This window comes from Trachypithecus francoisi, unplaced genomic scaffold (genome assembly GCF_009764315.1).
Source record: "Trachypithecus francoisi isolate TF-2019V2 unplaced genomic scaffold, Tfra_2.0 Lachesis_group2, whole genome shotgun sequence".
In the NCBI taxonomy this organism is placed as follows: domain Eukaryota; kingdom Metazoa; phylum Chordata; class Mammalia; order Primates; family Cercopithecidae; genus Trachypithecus; species Trachypithecus francoisi.
The window spans coordinates 97,453,010-97,473,024 of record NW_022681465.1 but is presented as its reverse complement, the minus strand read 5'-3'; the positions used below and the strand labels follow the sequence as shown (position 1 = coordinate 97,473,024).

At 38.1% G+C, this 20,015-nt stretch overlaps 3 protein-coding genes across 8 annotated transcripts in view; 1 reads left to right on the top strand and 2 right to left on the bottom strand.

Moving 5' to 3' along the window:
* Window positions 1-6,256, bottom strand: part of TRAPPC13 (trafficking protein particle complex 13) — a 48,332-nt gene extending 42,076 nt beyond the window's left edge. For 4 of the 5 annotated variants that reach the window (XM_033179701.1, XM_033179702.1, XM_033179703.1 and 1 more), the window contains exon 1: window positions 6,118-6,256. In XM_033179701.1, coding sequence (XP_033035592.1) covers window positions 6,118-6,163 — 46 coding nt within the window. In that variant the 5' untranslated portion in view covers window positions 6,164-6,256. The remainder of the gene's footprint in view (window positions 1-6,117) is intronic. The other variant, XM_033179705.1, reaches the window with a different exon arrangement.
* Window positions 504-6,246, bottom strand: SHLD3 (shieldin complex subunit 3). Its single transcript, XM_033179711.1, has 2 exons — window positions 6,118-6,246; window positions 504-1,754 (listed from the first exon to the last, which is right to left on the bottom strand). The coding sequence occupies exon 2, from the start codon at window positions 1,631-1,633 to the stop codon at window positions 881-883; it is 753 nt and encodes a 250-aa protein (XP_033035602.1). The 5' UTR covers window positions 1,634-1,754; window positions 6,118-6,246; the 3' UTR covers window positions 504-880.
* A 251-nt stretch (window positions 6,257-6,507) lies between the features above and the next one.
* TRIM23 (tripartite motif containing 23) overlaps window positions 6,508-20,015 on the top strand; it is a 35,349-nt gene continuing 21,841 nt past the window's right edge. For both annotated transcript variants that reach the window (XM_033179699.1, XM_033179700.1), the window contains exons 1-3: window positions 6,508-7,008; window positions 13,656-13,818; window positions 17,687-17,808. In XM_033179699.1, coding sequence (XP_033035590.1) covers window positions 6,928-7,008; window positions 13,656-13,818; window positions 17,687-17,808 — 366 coding nt within the window. In that variant the 5' untranslated portion in view covers window positions 6,508-6,927. The remainder of the gene's footprint in view (window positions 7,009-13,655; window positions 13,819-17,686; window positions 17,809-20,015) is intronic.

Below are 20,015 nucleotides of genomic sequence, written 5' to 3'. Positions count from 1 at the left end.
AGTAACGACACGTAAGCTGCGTGAGGGCAAGGTCCATGTCTGTCTCCTTCCCTAATATATCCTAGCACCTAGTGCAAAGTAGGCATTTAAATATGTTAAACAAATATACATGCTTGTACAAAACTTTTATTGTTTTAATCCCTTTAAGCATTTTTATGAGGTGATGTGTAAAACCAATTACAAGATTATACTTATGGAGAACCTACAATGACGCTAATCATCAGCCAAGTAATAATTAGCACTAACTATCATTAATACTGAATTATCTGTATTAGAAGAAATAGACAATAATTTGATCCCTTATTCAACATTTGATACTTTCCTTCAAAACAGTTTATAGTCTTAAAGATACATTATAGTTTTAGGCAAAGTATACGTTTTGTATCTTTGTTTGAAAACAGCCTATCAATTATTATTACATATATTTGGAAACATCATTACAAATCTAGATTGGTCTCCCACTTTGAACTACATTCATGCCATATAAATAGCATTCCAAAGAAAACTGTTTTGAGTTTTATTTTTTAAAAAATTACACTTGAGGTGAGTCAAGAAAAAACTACAGTAAAATTAGATTTTAGAGATTAACCAAAATCCAAACTATACAACTTAATTCATAAGACTATTTAATTCAATCACAGTTTGTAACAAAACAAAAGGAACAGAACATTTTTACCTTCATATTCAGTGTAAACAATAATTTATCATATTTAAAAGAAGGCTGCTAATAAGTAGAACTCAGAAAGTTCTTGACTTAATTGACAAGCCTAGGAATTCTAAAAAGCCATTAAAAATTTAAAAATCTGTAAAAATTATTTCATCTATTTCAATCCATATTCATTTCATTCAGAATATTCTTTTTGACAATCAGTGGAATTCATTACATACTAAAAATAACACCATATTTATGCACAAATAAATTAATTTTTCCAGTAAGAGCTAATCTTCCTTTAAGAAGACTTCCCACATATTCACAATACATAATATCACAGAACACCCATATTTGGCCTAAATGTCTCTGAATCGTAGCATTACAAGATGGAAGTTCATTGTGCCTAATAATTTGATTGAGTTTTGTCCAAATGTCTTCCAGAGTTTGGCTGTTACAAATAGTGTGTTCTATTGTCCATCTTGCTCTATAAAGTGAGTGTAAATTTAGTGCCTTTAAACTATCTTGCAATTTTTTAGACAAAGGAGAAACCTTTTCAGTACAATTATTGCTGGGAATGGAAATACTCCAAGATCTCCTATTGTGCTGTTTTCCCTTTTCTGATTGTTTACCCAGATTTCCAGAATTACTCTGTTCCTTCAATGTGTGTGACGAGGTTAAATGCTGCTTTTTCAAACAAGGTTGAAACTCCAATAGATCTACTGTGCAATCATAACTGTGTGACTTAGCATCATGTTCTGAAATGGTTAAGTACTGTTTCACATCTTCAGCTGCCTCTTGAGAAATCACAGGTGGTGATCTTTTAGGTCTGAGTGGAAGCTTGGACCCATCATATGGAAACCAAGGTATAAATCTTGATAGCGGACGAGTAGGAAAGTCTTGAATTGCTTTTTCCACAATTTTTGGCAGTTGTGTGGGATCACTCTCATATGGTCGATAATGTAATATTACTTCTGTAGTCATTCTGCAGTAATCCAGTTACTCTTAGTGATGAGAAATATTTCTTAGCTGAACTCCTCAGAGCTAGAATGTAAATTTATCATTGCAAGATTGTCTCTCTTGCCAAATCAGAGGGAAACAGGACCTAAAGTAGAAGTATTGCAAAGAATAAGATATGGTAGGGATATCCTGCCTACAAATAAGGCAGGGAGAAAAGGAAAACCAAAAACCAAAAACCAATCCCAATGTGGTATTTTACCAAAGTCCTTTTGGTAAATGTGAATGTAATCTACAAACCTGAAAATTCTTTCTCTTACCAAAATAAGGAATCTGAATTAGATGCCCTATAAAATTACTTCCAGCCTAAAAATGCTAGTAGTCAACATGTTTAACTCAACAGATATAAAGGACTTGGAAGTATCGATATTAATATATTAAGTAATAATAGTCTTAAAACTTTAGCAGAAACAAAGAGTAAATGAATCTTAAAATTTTGTTTTCATATGAAGATAATTAACAAAAAATGTAATATTAAAAATTTGAGGCAACTAAAGTGAGGACAATAAAATCACTGTAAATTCTAATCCAACATGGTAAAAACCTGTCTCTACTCAAAATATAAAAAAAAATTAGCGGGGTGTGGTGGTGCATGCCTGTAGTCCCAGCTACTAGGGAAGCTGAGGCAGGAGAATAGCCTGAACCTGAGAGCCAGAGGTTGCAGTGAGCTGAGAACATGCCACTCAACCTGGGCGACAGAGCAAGCCTTCATCTCATTAAAAAGAAAAAAAAGAAAAAAAAAATTCTAATCTGTCTGGAAGAAAATTAATCATTTTATACTTAAAATTATATAGATCTGCCAGGTGTGGTGGCTCACCTGTAATCCCAGCACTTTATGGGGGCCAAGGTGGGCAGATCACGAGGTCAGGAGTTTGAGACCAGCCTGGCCAACATGGTGAAACCCCATCTCTACTAAAGATACAAAAAAACAGCCGGCCGTGGTGGCGTGTGCCTGTAATCCCAGCTACTCAGGAGGCTAAGGCAGAATTACTTGAACCCGGGAGGTGGAGGTTTGCAGTGAACTGAGATCGCGCCACTGCACTCCCATTGCACTCCAGCCTGGGTGACAGCAAGACTCCATCTCAAAAAAAAAAAAATTATATGGATTCCACCAAACAAATATATAGATAGAATATTTGATGATTTCATGTCATTCTCTATAGTAAAAACTAAAATCATGCATATGGTTTAACTTTGCTAATAAGGTTTAACCAGGCTAAGAACCAGTTTTGTGACACTGTCTTCTCCTCATAATTCAGGCAATTAAACAGCATGGGGACCCTAATACCATGGCTTTTGAATTCCAATTTGGAGGAGAACAAGAAGTCTAGACTCCTATTTTTTTCTCTTAGAGCACAGAAGTCCTCAAGTTGCCCCAAATTAAGTCACTGATAATAAATTCCAGCATATGGTACATAGGCTTAAGAATGGAGCCTTCCAATATGTGCAAATTAGGCTTCCTAATCAGACCCAAAGCTGTAAGAGCCATAAAACAGGCTTTCTCACATCTTAACTGCAGAAAAAATTAAGTTGAATCACTTCTCCCCAAAAATCATTAGAGAATTACTTGATGTGGGTTCTCCCACTGCTAGGATAACCATGAGTATGGACTCTTGTCATGAGTTACAACAGAATCACTGTCCGATTCTAAAGAGTCAGAAGAATAACTAATTTCATGATTCTTTTTACCTACTGATACTGCCCACTAACAGATCTGACAACTCTCAAATTCATAAATAATTGTGATCTTTAACATCCATAATTTTAAATATGGATCTAGATGTTATCACATATTCTTTCAAGAATAATGCACTCATGTTTTTCTTCCCCGTTCCTTACACTTTCACATTGTAAAATATGGCATTGAGAAATTCTCTTGTCTAAAGTCAATCAGTGTTATACTCAAGAGACAACTTTTTTTTTTTGAGACAGATTCTCACTCTGTCGCCCAGGCTGGAGTGCAGAGGTACGATCTTGGCTTACAGCAACCTTCGCCTCCAGGGTTCAGGTGATTCCTGTGCCTCAGCCTCCTGAGTAGCTGGGACCACTGGTGCACACCATCACGCCTAGCATTTTTGTATTTTCAGCAGAGATCGGGTTTCATAATATTGGCTAGGCTGGTCTCGAACTCTTGACCTCAAGTGATCAGCCACCTCACCCAACCAAGAATAACAAAATATTATCTTTAACATTTTACATATTAAAAGATAAAGTGAACCTAAATGATCACTTAAATTGATACATTTGGCATCCAGCATCAGTAAATTGAAATGCTGTGAAAACTGTTGATCAACTAGAACAACGGGTTAACTAGAAGATGGTACCACAGATGTTTAATAAAGTTGAAACTATCAGTCAATTTTAAAGCACTTGCTAGTTTAGGCTGTTTATTCTTTTTTTTTTTTTTTTTGAGACAGGGTCTCACTCTGTCACCCAGGCTGGAGTGCAGTGGCACAATCTCAGCTCACTGCAGCCTCTGCCTCCCAGGTTAAAGCGATTCTCCTGCCTCAGTCTCCCGAGTAGCTGGGATTACAGATGTCCACCACCATACCTGGCTAATTTTTGTATTTTTAGTATAGACGGGTTTTCGCCATGTTGGCCAGGCTGGTCTCAAACTCCTGACCTCAAGTGATCTGCCAGCCTCGGCTTCCCAAAGTGCTATTACAGGCGTGAGCCACCACGCCTGGCTTAGGCTGCTGAAATATTCTTTCTTAGATATCCTTTATTTTGGAAAACAAAGAATAACAGAAAACTAAAAATTCTCAGTGGCAGTCTCTGCATCACTGGAATTTAACTTTTTGTTTGTTTGTTTTATGAGACGGAGTCTCTCCCTCTGTCACCTAGGCTAGGGTGCAGTGGTGCGATCTCAGGTCACTGCAAGCTCCACCTCCCGGGTTCACCCCATTCTCCTGCCTCAGCCTCCCTAGTAGCTGGCACTACAGGCGCCTGTCACCAAGCCAAGCTAATTTTTTGTATTTTTAGTAGAGACGGGGTTTCACAGTGTTAGCCAGGATGGTCTCAATCTCCTGACCTCGTGATCACCCGCCTCGGCCTCCCAAAGTGCTGGGGTTACGGGCGTGAGCCACCGCGCCCAGCTGGAATTTAACTGTTTTTAATAGCTTCTAATTTGTATAAATCACACGTAGCAGCTAATAGAACTGTTCCAAATTCCCATCAGAGTAGTTGGTAGAGGAACTATATCTGAGAATGCCGTTTCATTCATTAGGAGGCAACATGGACTCTTGGAAAGAGAGAGGTAGGCCTTGCCTTGAAACACTGCCTCAATCACTTACTAGCTATGTGATCTTGGAAAAGTGGCTTAAACTCTGAGAATTAACATTTACTCCACATACTTGAAGTGAGATCGCGAGATAAAGAACACGACAATTAGTTGCTTTTCTTCTTTTCCCTCTTCTCCACGAGTAACAATCCATTTTAGTCTCCATTTTAACCTAGATCATTTGCTAAGGTTAAGCTTACAGGTCCCATCACTGTGTAACTTAACATTACAAAGTTCCACAGTAAGAGACAATCTCGCTAACACAGGCATCATTATATGAGACTGATGAGCTTCTAGAATGTCTGATGACTACATCATAATAGGAAGGATGTGTTCCTCAAAATGGATGCCACAAGTAAAATAAGTGCAATTTAATTGAACCCAAATGTTTATTGAGCATTTCCTCAGCTCATTCAATAAGTCATTGTTAACCACGTGTTAGAGCATCCAAGAAACAAAAAGTGCATTTGTTGTAGTAAAAAATAAAGCTGAAAAGATTTCAAATAAACGGTTTCCAGAAAATAGGCATTAAAAAAAAAAGTCCTAAAAAAAAAAAAACCTGCTTTTTTTCCTAAATAATGATCTAATTAAATCACCAAACTTACTCAAAATGGCTGTGTACAAAAAATGAGAGTTGACATTAGATCTCGGGCATATTTCCCACATACACAGTGCTCTGAAGTAAACTGCAGTTTGTTTTTAATAAATCTAAGTTATATGTTGTATTACTATGTATTGCTAAATTCTTTGCACTACTGTTATGCAATACTAATTTTACAGGGGAAACTGAAGCCTGATAACTTCGTCAGTGCCACAGGAAGAAACGAGAGACAGAAGGAAAAAGCACTTTACATGCCCGCTGTAATTCATCTTAGTTCAGAGATCTCCACGGTAGGAGCGGGACGTCAGCTTCTGCGGCTAAAATCTCGTGACTGAAGCAGCATCGATCAGAAAGAGTGATTTACCAGGTATCTATTTCATTTTAGAAAGGAGCCCATAAACCTAAAACGCATCCAGGCGAAATCGCTTCCTCCCGCCTGGCGCCAAAGGACACAGCAGGAGGGCGAGCACTGACAGCGTTTAAGAAGGCTCAGGCCTACATGACAAAAGCTTCGATAAATAGGGAAGGGAAGAAAACAGAAAACGGGTACTCAGGTTCGCAAAAGTTTACCTTTCAGCGCCAGCAGGTGCTCCTGTTTAGGGGGATTCACTTCCATTTTGACCGGCACTTTTGACCCACGGCCTACGGGGGCTGGGCAGGTTCAACTTGGCCCGGAAGGAAACGGAAAACCTCGCGTTTAGCAAGACCAGAAGTCAAACGCACTTTCAACTTCTCTCCGGTGGTGGTACCTGAAATTTTCTTACTATGTTCTTTACAGACTGGCTTCTTCTCACCAGGTCCATTTCTTTTATCTTAGAAACGTATGCATAAAACACTTTGTTTTCCATCTGCTATCGCACATCGCGACGTCAGGAAAAGAAACCACCCCTCGGTTACAATACGAGGCCTCCAAAGGCCAACTTTGCCGGAGTTTAAAAAAAATAAATAAATAAAAGAGAGAGTGGCATGCTGGGATTTGTAGTTTATACGAAAAATCGCGTTGCATGCAGGGAGATGCCCAGTATCCCCTAACTGCCCTCAGTTTACACCCTGGTTGGTTTGCGATTCGAGAAGAAAAATCATAAAAGGAGCTGGAGTTTCACCCCAAAACTTGAATTCTGTTTTATCCCTTTTTTTTTTTTTTCTTGTCTTTCCTCCAGCAGTTACAGACTACGTAATGAAAAATAACAAAAGTGCCCATGCGCGAGGCTGTGCAAGAAAGCACCCCACGACTGCAGGGAGGAGGAGTAAGAGTCGGCTAAAGGGCCCTACTGCGCCTATGCGCCGGTGGCGTGCGCAGAGGCTTCTGGGTAGGTGGCTTAACCCCGCCTCTCAGTTGAGGACTCTGAACGCTGCATCTGTGGCGCTACTCCTACGAGGATGGCTACTCTGGTTGTAAACAAGCTTGGAGCGGGAGTAGACAGTGGCCGGCAGGGCAGCCGGGGAACAGCTGTAGTGAAGGTGAGGGACCTTGCGTGCTCTGTTCTCCACCAATGGCCTTCCTTCGGTTCATCCTGGAGACCTGGCTGCATCGCCACGGCCCAGGCTCCCATGGGTGGGATGCGCGGCCTCTGGGCCCCTTTTGGCTTTACAAGTCTTGTCCTCTCCTCTGCATCCTTTCTCTCCTATGGCCTGAAATTGCCTGGTCTTCTGCTTATGACATGTCATCATCGGAACATTTATGAAAAGGAGCTTGCGGGCCAGTGACCTAGACCGGTCTTTTCTCCAGGTCCTCTGCTTTTAGTTAAACTCAACAGGCATTAGTTAGCTTAGTATTATAAATTGACCCATCATCATCGTAACTACGTACTACGTTAGGTGTTTTAGCTCGTTAATATCTACTTATGAAGTAGATGTTAATTCCCATTTTACAGGGAGGAAACCCAGGTTTAGGTAAACACAGTGTGTGGCAGAGCCCCGGGTTGACCGGCTTTAAAATCTATGCTTTTCCCTATTGTACTGCGTCTGTAATGAGACATCTGTTACTGGCTGAGCTGCCCTCTCTCCTGTTAGTAGTACAGTCTATTAACACTTTTCAGAAGCCTGCAACATCGTCATAGCTGGGCGTTAACGATAGAGTTAATGAATTTCCCTATGCTTGAAGTTTGAGATTCTACCATGTATAAATGCTCCAGAATGAATTTTCTAAAAAAATCATTTGAAATATGTGGCACTCATTTTTCCCTTCCACTGTTGTGCACGGAGAGATCTGGAGGGGAGAACTGATCTCATTGGTTTATACAGTAACCTTCGGGAGCATCTCTAATCTAAGAGATTGATAATTCTCATTCCTGGCTACATATTAGGATCACTGAAGATTTTTAGTACACTACTGATGCCCTCCTCCTCCAGTTCTGATGAGGTTGACAACATCAGTAGATTTTAGAAATGCCCATAAGTTATTTTAATATGCAACCAGGTTTAAAAATTACTGAACAGGATAATATATGAAGTTCTTTTAACATCTTGAAAAATAGACACCTATGATTATTCAGTTAATGTTGGTTTTGTATGACAGCAAGTGAGACATTTCTTCCCACAATTTAGTATCGGTCAGTATTGGTGGTCGTGTGATTCAGATGACCTTTAGGTAGTAATGAAGTTATTCTACAGGTGCACAGCATAGCTGATACGCAAAAGAGCCCTCGTTATTAGGCATGTTGTGTGATGGAGATTTTATTTATTGAATTGTGCTTTTGCTAAGTAGAGAATACTTGCAGAGTACTTTGTGAATTAACTTGAAGTTTAAGTTTTATTTCGTAATTGGAAGGGGTGTCATTGCAGTATCTATTTTTTTGTTACCCTGTTTGCCTTACAGTCTCAAAAGTGTACCAAAGCCTGATGTAACTCCAGTTTGTTACAGCACAGAATTTGATACATCAGAGGCTCACCTTGTTCATTTTCATCTTAATATGTAAAATGTTCCTGAACTGTGCAATAAAATAGCCCTTTCTGACAAAATCTTCATGCCATAATTTGTGGTAGCTATAGGGGTATAAACTGAAAAAAACCTCACTTGTCATTTGTATAGATGAAAGCAATAAGTATTTATTGGAAGGTAAAAGTTGAAGTACGGCCGGGCGCGGTGGCTCAAGCCTGTAATCCCAGCACTTTGGGAGGCCGAGACGGGCGGATCACGAGGTCAGGAGATCGACACCATCCTGGCTAACCCGGTGAAACCCCGTCTCTACTAAAAACTACAAAAACCTAGCCGGGCGAGGTGGCGGGCGCCTGTAGTCCCAGCTACTCGGGAGGCTGAGGCAGGAGAATGGCGGGAACCGGGAGGCGGAGCTTGCAGTGAGCTGAGATCGGGCCACTGCACTCCAGCCGGGGCGACAGAGCGAGACTCCGTCTCAAAAAAAAAAAAAAAAGTTGAAGTGTATAATGCTAATACTGTGTAAAATGGCCTTGTGCTTGTGAACAAGTTGATAATTACATGGTTTTTATCATTAGAGAAAACAGTAACATAAAAATCTGATATGGCTAGGCACGGTGGCACACGTCTGTAAAGCACAAAGTGCCTGGGAAGCACTTTGGGAGGCCGAAGTGGGCTGATCACTTGAGGTCAGGAGTTGGAGACTAGCCTGGCCAACATGGCCAAACCCTGTCTGTACTAGTAATACAAAAAAGTAGCCAGGCACTGGGGTGTGGGCCTGTTAATCGCAGTTACTCAGGAGGCTGAGGCAGGAGAATCACTTGAGCCAGGGAGGCAGAGGTTGCAGTGAGGCAGAGGTTGCAGTGAGGCAGAGGTTGCAGTGAGCCGAGATTGTGCTACTACATTCCAGCCTGGGCGACAAAGAGTGAGACTCCATCTGAAAAATAAAAAATAAAGAGTCCGATATTGTGAAATAACTGACATGTAAAAATATATCACAGTTTCTTTTGCTTAGTGAGTCTTCTTAGGCCTTTTAAAATTTAGTCTGAGTCTGGGCACAGTGGCTCACACCTTTCATCTCAGCACTTTGGGAGGCTGAGGTGAGAGGATTGCTTGAGCCCTGGAGTTTGAGACCAGCCTGGGCAACATAGTGAGACCCTACCTCTACAAATAATAATAAACAAAATTAGCCAGGCATGGTGGCACATACCTGTGGTACCAGCTACTTGGGAGTCTGAGGCAGGAGGATTGCTTGAGCTTGGGAGGTCAGGGCTGCGGTGAACCATGCTCAGGTCACTACTTTCCAGCCTGGTTGACCCTTTTTTTTGAGAAAGAGTGAGACCCTTTCTCAAAAAAAAAAAAATAATAATAATAAATAACAATATAAACATAATCTGATTGATTACAGTTTGATTTACATGTAATAAGCTTGAAGCTGTTTTGGCATTTTGTGAAATGTAAAATTAAGAGCTTTTTCCTATCTAGGGCTTTTTGCTGTTAACCACAATTCCTATTCATAGATACTGAGGAAATATTTTCTTGCTGTATTATTTACCAAGTTGATGCAAAATAGTCTAGTAACTTTATTTTCGGACCTGTGTTTGGTTTGCTAATCAATGGAATTTTATTAGTGCTTTTTGAAAAATGCAGTAACAGCATAAGGAAGTTCTTTTAAATCTTGTATAGTGGTGGGATCAGAGATACAGGATTGAAATGAACTAAACAAAATTTTAATATGGTTCTTTGGAGTTTATAAACAAATTTTAACTTATTAGAGTATCAATACAGCATTTATAAAATGTTGCATTTATTTCATATCAAATTCTATTGTGAATTTTTTTTTTTTTTGAGTCGGAGTCTTGCTCTGTTGCCTAGGCTGGAGGGCAGTGGCACAATCTCGGCTCACTGCAAGCTCCGCCTCCCAGGTTCATGCCATTCTCCTGCCTCAGCCTCCCAAGTAGCTGGGACTACAGGCGCCTGCCACCATGCCCGGCTAATTTTTGTATTTTTAGTAGAGATGGGGTTTCACTGTGTTAGCCAGGATGGTCTCCATCTCCTGATCTTGTGATCCACCCACCTTGGCCTCCCAAAGTGCTGGGATTACAGGCATGAGCCACCGTGCCCGGCCTGTGAATAATTTTTCTATATTTAATTGAAATTTTTTTTTTGAGGCAGGTTCTCACTCTGTCACCCAAGTGAGAGTGCAGTGGCACAATCATGGCTCATAGCAACCTCAGCCTCCTCGGCTCAAGTGATCCTCCCACCTTAGTTTTTTATTTTTTTGTAGAGACAGGGTCTCACTGTGTTGCCCAGGCTGGTCTTGAACTCCTGACCTCAAGCAGTCCTCTTCCCTTGGTGTCCCAAAGTGCTGTGATTACAGGTGTGAGCCATGGTGCCTGACCTAAATGGATTTGATAACGTGAAACTTTCCCCTTTTTAAAAAAATGTAGGATAAATTGAAGTATGTGTATATATGAATAATAGATAGAATTATACATGGGTAGCTGTTCCCTAGCTGTTTCTCTTTCTCATGGGGAACTGATGTTCCAGTGTTACTGGTGTCCTATGTATCCTTCCAGGAAGACAGTACGTTTATACAACAATATAAAAAAAATTTGCTCTTTCCCCACCTTTATGCAAAAATGAGTATATTCTATTTATCATTTTTCTTTTTGTTTTAATCATATGAAATCATTCTGTGTGTACATGAAAAACGTCATCTTTCTCACTATCCTATATAGTTTTATAGTATTATGAATGTGCCATAATTTATTTTATTTTTTATTTTTTATTTTTTATTTTTTTGAGATGGAGTCTGGCTCTGTCGCCCAGGCTGGCGTGCGGTGGCCGGATCTCAGCTCACTGCAAGCTCCGCCTCCCAGGTTCACGCCATTCTCCTGCCTCCGCCTCCCAAGTAGCTGGGACTACAGGCGCCCGCCTCGTCACCCGGCTAGTTTTTTGTATTCTTTAGTAGAGACGGGGTTTCACCGTATTAGCCAGGATGGTCTCGATCTCCTGACCTTGTGATCCGCCCGTCTCGGCCTCCCAAAGTGCTGGGATTACAGGCTTGAGCCACCGTGCCCGGCCCATAATTTATTTTCCAAGCTGATACTGATATATGTTTACTTTGTTTCCAATTTTTTGCTAATGCAAATGATGCTTTAAGGACTAACATACAGATTTTGTCACACATGTCTAAGATGCTTGTAGGATAAATTCCTGCAACTAGAATTACTGAGTTACTTAAACTTGGTAAATATTGACAGGTTGCCCTACATAAAAGCTGTATTGCTCAATAAACATTTCATAGCAATTAGTAATGTATGAGAGTGTCTGCTTTCCCACACCTTCACTAACAAAGTGTTACCAATATTTTTGATCTAATCTGGAAAAAAAAGTATTTTGATGTAGCTTTGATTTGCATTTTTTGCTTTCTTTATTTTTTTGAGACCAAGTCTCACTCTGTGATCTTGGCTCAGTGCAGCCTCCGCCTCCCAGGCTCAAGCGATTATCCTGCCTCAGCCTCCTGAGTAAACTGGGATTACAGGCGCCCACCACCATGCCTGGCTAATTTTTTTGTATTTTTGCTACAGAAGGAATTTCACCGTGTTGTCCAGGCTGGTCTCGAACTCCTGACCTCAGATGATCCACTTGCCTTGGCCTCCCAAAGTGTTGGAATTACAGGCATGAGCCACCGTGGCTAGCCTTAATTTGCATTTTTCTTGTTATGAGTTAGATTAAACATCTTTTCATGTAAAGAATTTTCATCATCTTTTCTGTGAACAGTATTTTGTTTCTTATTTTTATTTATTTTTCTCTTCCCAAACCCTTATTTACATTGAAAGACTAAATTTAAATTTCTTTTGAACCGTAATAATATACAAAGCAATTATGAATTATCACTTCATGGTGAAAGATATTTGTGTCTCAAGCCCGAAGTCCAAGTTAATTGCAGAGTTAGGTTTAACATCATAGTAGATTTAGTCTGATTTCTGCCTTGGGTTTTCTGTTTTTTACCTTGTGTTGTGTGTTTGATGATGTTGAGCTTAATTGTTTTTAAATTATTTTACTAGACTTTATGTAAGCACTAGGAACTTGGTATTTAAAATACCGTGTTCCTGAGGGTTTTTTCGTCCAACAGGGAAAGACAGGCTAGAAAACGAAGGTATTAAAGCGTTTTGGGTGTTATGGTAGATGCTTATACACAGTACTTGGGGGCCCAAAGGACAAGTATAGTCCTTTCCTCAGTGTTAGCATGAAGAAACATGAAACAGTTTCTCATGTTCTGAGAACTATAAGCTGTTGGATATAGTTGGAGCACAGGGTCAGAAGAGTGTGGCAGTGAAGCAGTAGGACAGGGACCAGATTGTAGCGGGTCTTGAATGACAGGAGTTTGAGGTATGATTGAATAGTACAGGGTGGGTATTTTAAAAAAATTAATGAAACACTACAAATATACTTAGAAATAAGTGCTGAAAATGCTTTATTGCTATAAATACAATTTGTTGACTATTTATAAAACATAAACATATGGACTTGAGAATCAGAATATGCTGATAAATAGCCTTTCTTTTGACTGTGTAGCCTTGTGCAAGTCATGTGTCTGTAACTAGAATTAGATAGACAAACTAGTTTCTGATTCAGAGCTATATTCATTGATAGAGCACAGGAATTGAAATTTAAGGTGATTGCTTTTTTGCCTTTGTATTATTTAATGTACATTAGATACTAGAAACTTGAAAGTTAGTTGTAGTCTTTTCTTAACAAGTTCTTTATCATTAACAGGGGTAATTGTTAGCACATATTTTAGGTTATTTTTGTTGAAATTAATGATAGTTTATTTGTGTTGAAATTAATGATGGGTTAGGTAGTTGCAGAGAAATTGCTTAAGAACCCGCCTTCAGTAGAATTACATATTGTTTGTACAGATTCAGATGTAATGAGTGAAATCATAATTTTCAAGAGATAATGAAGATGTTAATTTACAGCATCTTTGCCCCTAACACTACTATTAGTATTTCAAATATATTTCATTACGATATAATTTTGGCAGGGTCTGTCAGATGGAATGACTTAAAAGTGATTTAAGATTTTACAACCTACATAGTTCTTTTTCATGGAGGAATAAAGTAACAATGTTGATTCAATATATTAGGTGAATTTTCTTATATACCTAAAATATGTATGCTTTTAAAATGGTTTAAATAATACATCCTTCGTTTTCAAATATTAGGTGCTAGAGTGTGGAGTTTGTGAAGACGTCTTTTCTTTGCAAGGAGACAAAGTTCCTCGCCTTTTGCTTTGTGGCCATACAGTCTGTCATGACTGTCTCACTCGCCTACCTCTTCATGGAAGAGCAATCCGTTGCCCATTTGATCGACAAGTAACAGACCTAGGTAGGAAAAGTATTTGTATGGATTTAAGATTGAAAATTGTTCGTGTAATGCAAATGTCGTAGAAGACAATTTCCTTCCACTTGATTTTTAGAATGATAAAATTCCCAGAAAGTTTCAGAAAGCCTGAGTTTCTATTAAGGTGAATAATCTTCAAGCTATAAACTATCTCACTCTTAGTTACTAATTTTATTTTGTCTTCTGAGATGTTTATATTCAATACTTATCTGTAAAGAGCTTTAAGACACCTGAGAAAAACATGTTACCCTAATTCAAATAAATAAGAATATGCATCACAGAGTGAATCATTTGCCTGAAGCCATTAACCCAATAAAACAATGCTTTCTTTACAAATAAATAAGCCAATAATGAAAATACGAATAAGTCATTGAGTCTCAGCATGTTTTTATTTACTAATATCAAGGACAGAAGTGTTTGTAGCTTGTGATAATTACTCTATTTTCTGTTAAAATGAGTTTGAAGGGTTTGTGGATTTTTTTTTGGTTTTCTGTATACTTTTAACACTTGCTTTATATATTTCAAACTAAGTTATTTTCAGGTACCAGATTTGGAAATAATAGCATTTACTAACGTCTGAACAATGATTTTACAAACATAAGTTTTGTAAGTTTACTCTTTTTGATACGGGAGTTTTCTCCAAAAGAGTTTAAGGTTGCCATTTTTTTTTTCAGGTTAGTTGCACTATCTAAGACAATTTTAATATATTCATACTATTTTTCAAGTGGAACACATTCAAAATAATTTATCCACCAAAAAAGGAAGCAAGGGTACCTATAATTTTAGGCTGGAAGACTTCAAAATGCTAAGAAACATGGTTTTAAAATATTTTCTGGAGAAAGAAAAGAGTTTTTAAGGTTTTGGTGATCTTTGATGTATATAAATAGTCTATTTCCCTGACAACTAATATAGGACAATAATAACATTATAGATAGCGTTAACTTACTAGTAGCCAAGAAATAGTAGGGATTGGGAAAGTCTCTGTACTTTTATTTGGTTTTTTATTCTGTGAGATATGCATATATCATACTATTTCTTTATATAAAACTATACTTAGGCCAGGCAAGGTGGCTCACACCTGTAATCCAGAACTTTGCAAGGCCGAGGCGGGTGGATCACCTGAAATCAGGAGTTCAAGGCCAGCATGGCCAACATGGTTTGACCCCTTCTCTTCTAAAAATGTAAAAATTAGCTGGGCGTGATGGTGGACGCCTGTAATCCCAGCTACTCGGGAGGCTGAGGCAGGAGAATCACTTGAACTTGGGAGATGGAGGTTGCAGTGAGCCTAGATCGTGCCATTGCCCTCCAGCCTGGGCGACAAGAGCAAAACTCGTCTCAGACAAACAAACAAAAAAACTATACTTAAAGAAATAGTAATGTTTTTCAAATAGAGGATAGAACCTTCCTTCTACTTTTTTTTTTTTAACGCAGAGTGTTACTCCGTCACCCAGGCTGGAGTGCTGTGGTGCAATCTCAGCTCACTGCAGCCTCTACCTCCAGAGTTCAAGTGATTCTTCCACCTCAGCCTCCTGAGTAGCTGGGACTGCAGGCACCTGCCACCACGCCTGACTAATTTGTGTATTTTTAGTAGAGATGGGGTTTCACTATGTTGGCCTGGCTGGTCTCGAACTCCTGACCTCAAGTGATCCACCCACCTCAGCCTCTCAATTTGCTGGGATTACAGGTATGAGCCACCACGCCTGACTCTTCTACCTTTTTGAAGAGCACTTTACCTTCTCTACATTAATACCACAATGTGAAGAGTTACTACCTCAATGTTTAACAAAACTAGAATACATCCATCCTCCTTTCTGACTTCTCTGAATTCTGAATCAGAATTCCTCTCTAGTGCAAGAAGAATATGAGTAGTTATTGATACTGTTCAGCAATATTGCTGATTTTCTTCTGCTCATATGGTGAAATTACACTTCCTTGCCCTCTTACACATCACTGTGTGATGTCCATGGATCAGTGAATTGTTTGCAGAAGTGAAGTGTTAGCATCCAGGTAGAAGTTGATAAGAGAAGGTTTATGATGTTTTTTTTTTTTTTTTTTTTTTCGGTTTATGATTTTCAAAGTAAATTCTTCTCCCTGCTATAGTGAGATGGTCCAAATGATTGGAGGCTCGGTAGCCTGTGTCCCTGTTTGTGGTCAGTGGGGAACAGTCTCTCTTATCTTCCCTAACCCCTGAGATGTTGCATGAGCAAAAAGTAAATCTCTGTTGTGTTAAGCCATTGAGATTATGGAGTTGTTTTGACACTTACAGAATTCAGTGATAAATATTAGGCACTACCTAGTAATGCTAGAAGTTTATTTGTATGTATTCATTATATAATGACTGGATATTTAGAAAATTGTCACAACTGTATTTTTAAATTATCACTTAGTGTACTTCTTAACCTTTATGTAAATAGAGAGAACTCAACTTGTTGTAGAATATGTGTTAAAAATTAAGGAGAAAGCCTTCTCGGGACAAGGCTGAGGATAGATATGTTCAGTCTAGTTTTTTTGGGAGAACCACAACATGGAATGGCCTTTTTTTTTTTTTTTTTTTTTTAAGAGCCAAGAGGAAGGGGAGCCCTGCAGGCAATGACTCCATCAACCTTTTATATATTTATTCATTTAATGAATATGTGTTAGGTGGCAGCTATATCAGATGGTATCTGGTATTTGTTGCATAGGAGTTCACCATAACAAATATTCCTTCTGCTAAAGGATCTGACTTTTATTCATAGGTTTAGGAAGAGTTTGTATGTTGTCCTGGGTTACAAAGTTATATGTATTTCTTAAGTTAAGTTGCTGCAAAAAGTATTTGAAAATGCTTGTTTTAGCATAATAGTAAAAGTCAGTGACAAAATAGGACTTGTAAAATTAAATGATAGAGAAATAGGCTGGGCACAGAGGCTGAGGCAGGCAGATCACTTTAGGCCAGGAGTTTGAGACCAGGCCGGCCAGCATGGCGAAACCCCGTCTCTACCAAAATATACAAAAAATCAGCTGGACGTGGTGGCACGCACCTGTAGTCCCAGCCACTTGGGAGGCTGAGGCATGAGAATCGCTTGAACCCAGAAGGTGGAGATTGCAATAGCCAAGATCATGCTACTGCACACCAGCCTGGGTGACTTAGCAAGACTCTGTCTCAAAAAAAAAAAAAGTAAAAGAGATTTAAATAACTTTTTAAAGCTGTGGCAAAATATAGATATAACATAAAATTTGCCATTTTAACCACTTCTAAGTTTAGTGGCATTAAGTTCATTCATATTGTTGTGCAGCCTTTACCACCTTAATTTTTTTAATGTGTATTTAGATTTTTTTTTTTTTCTTTTTTGAGATTGAGTCTTGCTGTGTCACCCAGGTTGGAGTGCAGTGCTATGATCTTGGCTCACTGCAACCTCCACCTCCTGGGTTCAAGTGATTCTCGTCCCTCAGCCTCCTCAGTGGCTGGGTTTATGGGCGCCTGACGCCACACCTGGTTAATTTTTGTATTTGTAGTAGAGATGGGATTTCATCTTGTTGACCGGGCTGGTCTTGAACTCCTGGCCTTAAGTGATCTGTCCGTCTCAGCCTCCCAAACTGCTGGGATTACAGTCGTGAGCCAATGCGCCTGGTCAAAAAATAATAAATTTTAAAATGTGTTTCTACTTGGAAGCCTGAGGGATTCTTCTGTTTTTTAAAAGAGAGTATTAACAAAGCAATTATTTTGGTATTAAATAATGGGGAAAATTTGAATTTTTCAAATTTAGACATTATTAATGACTGAGCTATATGGATTAGAAATCACTTTTGAGGTATGGGTAAAATGATTAATAGTCCATTTTGTTAGATTTAGTTTTTGTTTTTATATTTATTCTAGGAGATTCAGGTGTCTGGGGCTTGAAAAAAAATTTTGCTTTATTGGAGCTTTTGGAACGACTGCAGAATGGGCCTATTGGTCAGTATGGAGCTGCAGAAGAATCCATTGGGATATCTGGAGAGGTATTGATCATACGTGGTGAAATATTTGTTATGAGCATGAATTTTTCTTTTAATATATGCCATTAGTAGCACAATATTACCTCATTTATTTCAGCAGGTAAATTTCTAGAAACACAACTTTTCATTATATTATAGTTCTGAAGGCCAACACTATTCCCAAGAGAAAAAAGTAGAACTAGAATTATTTGAAAATACTATGCCTAAACTATGCCTTATGTGTGAACTTTTTTTTCCCTTATCATAATTCAGTTCTACCAAGGATAAAGTGAAAAGAGGAAGAAGATTATAGAATAGTAAGAAAGATAAGTAAGCAACAGTAGAGTAGAGGATGCAAAAGTAAATTAGTCAACAGAAAAACTCAATGAGAGAAAGTAAAACTTCATGTAAGAGGCCATTTAATATACAGGGAAAAATGCCTTAAAGATAGCAGTAGCTTCTGAGGGAATTGTTACTATTCTATCTTCAAGAAAAGGTTAAACTTTTTATAGATGTACTGTCTTTATCCATACAGGTAGATGTCTGGTAAATATTAGAATCCATGAACACTGGATTTTTTAATAATGTAAAAGTATATTTTTAGCACTTATGTATTATTTGCATAGCTGCCCATATGTACTATAGGACATGGCTTTCATAGGCTATTATGGATAGAAATATATTTGGAGTAAATATCAGTTAATGATTTTGGTGATCAACTTGCAAACCACATATTTGTATCAAGAAAAAAATGTCGGATTGCTTTCTGCTTCTCTTTTATTAGATGATGATTTCTTTATACTAAAGTGAATCAGTGAAATTAATTTCAAACTGCAACACTCTGTTTCCTAAAATTTCTGCAGTTCTTTCATGTGCTAAATCTTTAATCTTTACTTCAAAAGATATTACTGTTAGCTAATGTTGACTTTATAATTTATAATTTATTTATTTGTCAGGTCTGGAAAACAGAAGACCTGAATTTTTATGGCACATATATACACTTCTCATAATTGCAAACAAAACTCTTCCACTTTGGATTCATTTTTTATTTAATGTGATAATGAATGACACCATTGATGTATTTAAACATTTTTATTTTTGAAAAAATTTATACTAAATTTCTCCCCTTCCACTTACGGCCTTTTAACATTTAGTAAAAGTGTTCAAAGCATTCTTGATTATCTGACATGTAATTTTTTATCTACTTGAAATAAAAATAATTATTTAGTGATTAATTATTTTTTGTAATTCCTGAAAACTAGAAATAATATTTAGATGCTTACATATAGGTTTTATTTGTTTATTAATTGTTATTTTTTAAGACAGAGTCTCCCTCTGTCACCCTTGCTAGAGTACAGTGGCGTGATCTCAGTTACCTGCAGTCTCTGCCTCCTGGCTTCAAGTGATTCTTGTGCCTCAGCTACCTGAGTAGCTGGAATTACAGGTGTATACCACCACACCTGACTAATTTTTGATGTTTAGTAGAGATGGAGTTTCTCCATGTTGGCCAGACTGGTCTCTTACTCCCGGCCTCAAGTGATCATCTGCCTCAGCCTTCGTAAAGTGCTGGGATTACAGGTGTAAGCCACTGAGCCTGGCCTTTTTTTTTTTTTTATTTGCTTAAGTCAGTGGTTTTCTGCCATGATTGTGCAATAGACTCACCTGTGGAGCTATTAAAATACGTGGTGTATAATTAGAAAAATATATACAAGTCTAGGGTTCATCCACAACCTGTTGAAATAAGAATTTCTCAGATTAGAGTCCAGACAACTGTTTTTAAAAGCTTACAGCTAATTCTGATGCATACTCCTACATTTTCTAAATAGTATTTGTGCTTCTGTCCTTCCTATACATCATTATGACAACTAATACTTAAAGCTATGGGGTTGTATTTAGTATCAGATTTTTGTAGTTTTAAAAAAAGACTTTTGACTTCTCTATGGTTTAGTTTCTTTTGTGTAAAGTGACGGGATTTGGTGGAAGAGATCTTTGCACCGAATATGAATCTACGAGAATAGTTTTATTTTTGGTTTCAAATTCATAACATATATTGATCAGTTAATCTTGGAAATAGCTTCTTACCTGTAGAAATGAATGCTTCTCGGATGAGTATTGAATGACCTTTGTGCTTAATGACCAATATATTTTCATATGTAAATATTGGTCAGTAAAGCAAAAAAGATTATGGGATTCTATATTTAAAAATTTGTCATGTTATACTGATTGGGTTC

Coding starts and splice junctions, on each gene's coding strand:
- SHLD3 (XM_033179711.1), bottom strand. CDS start 1,633: ATGACTACAGAAGTAATATTACATTATCGACCATATGAGAGTGATCCC.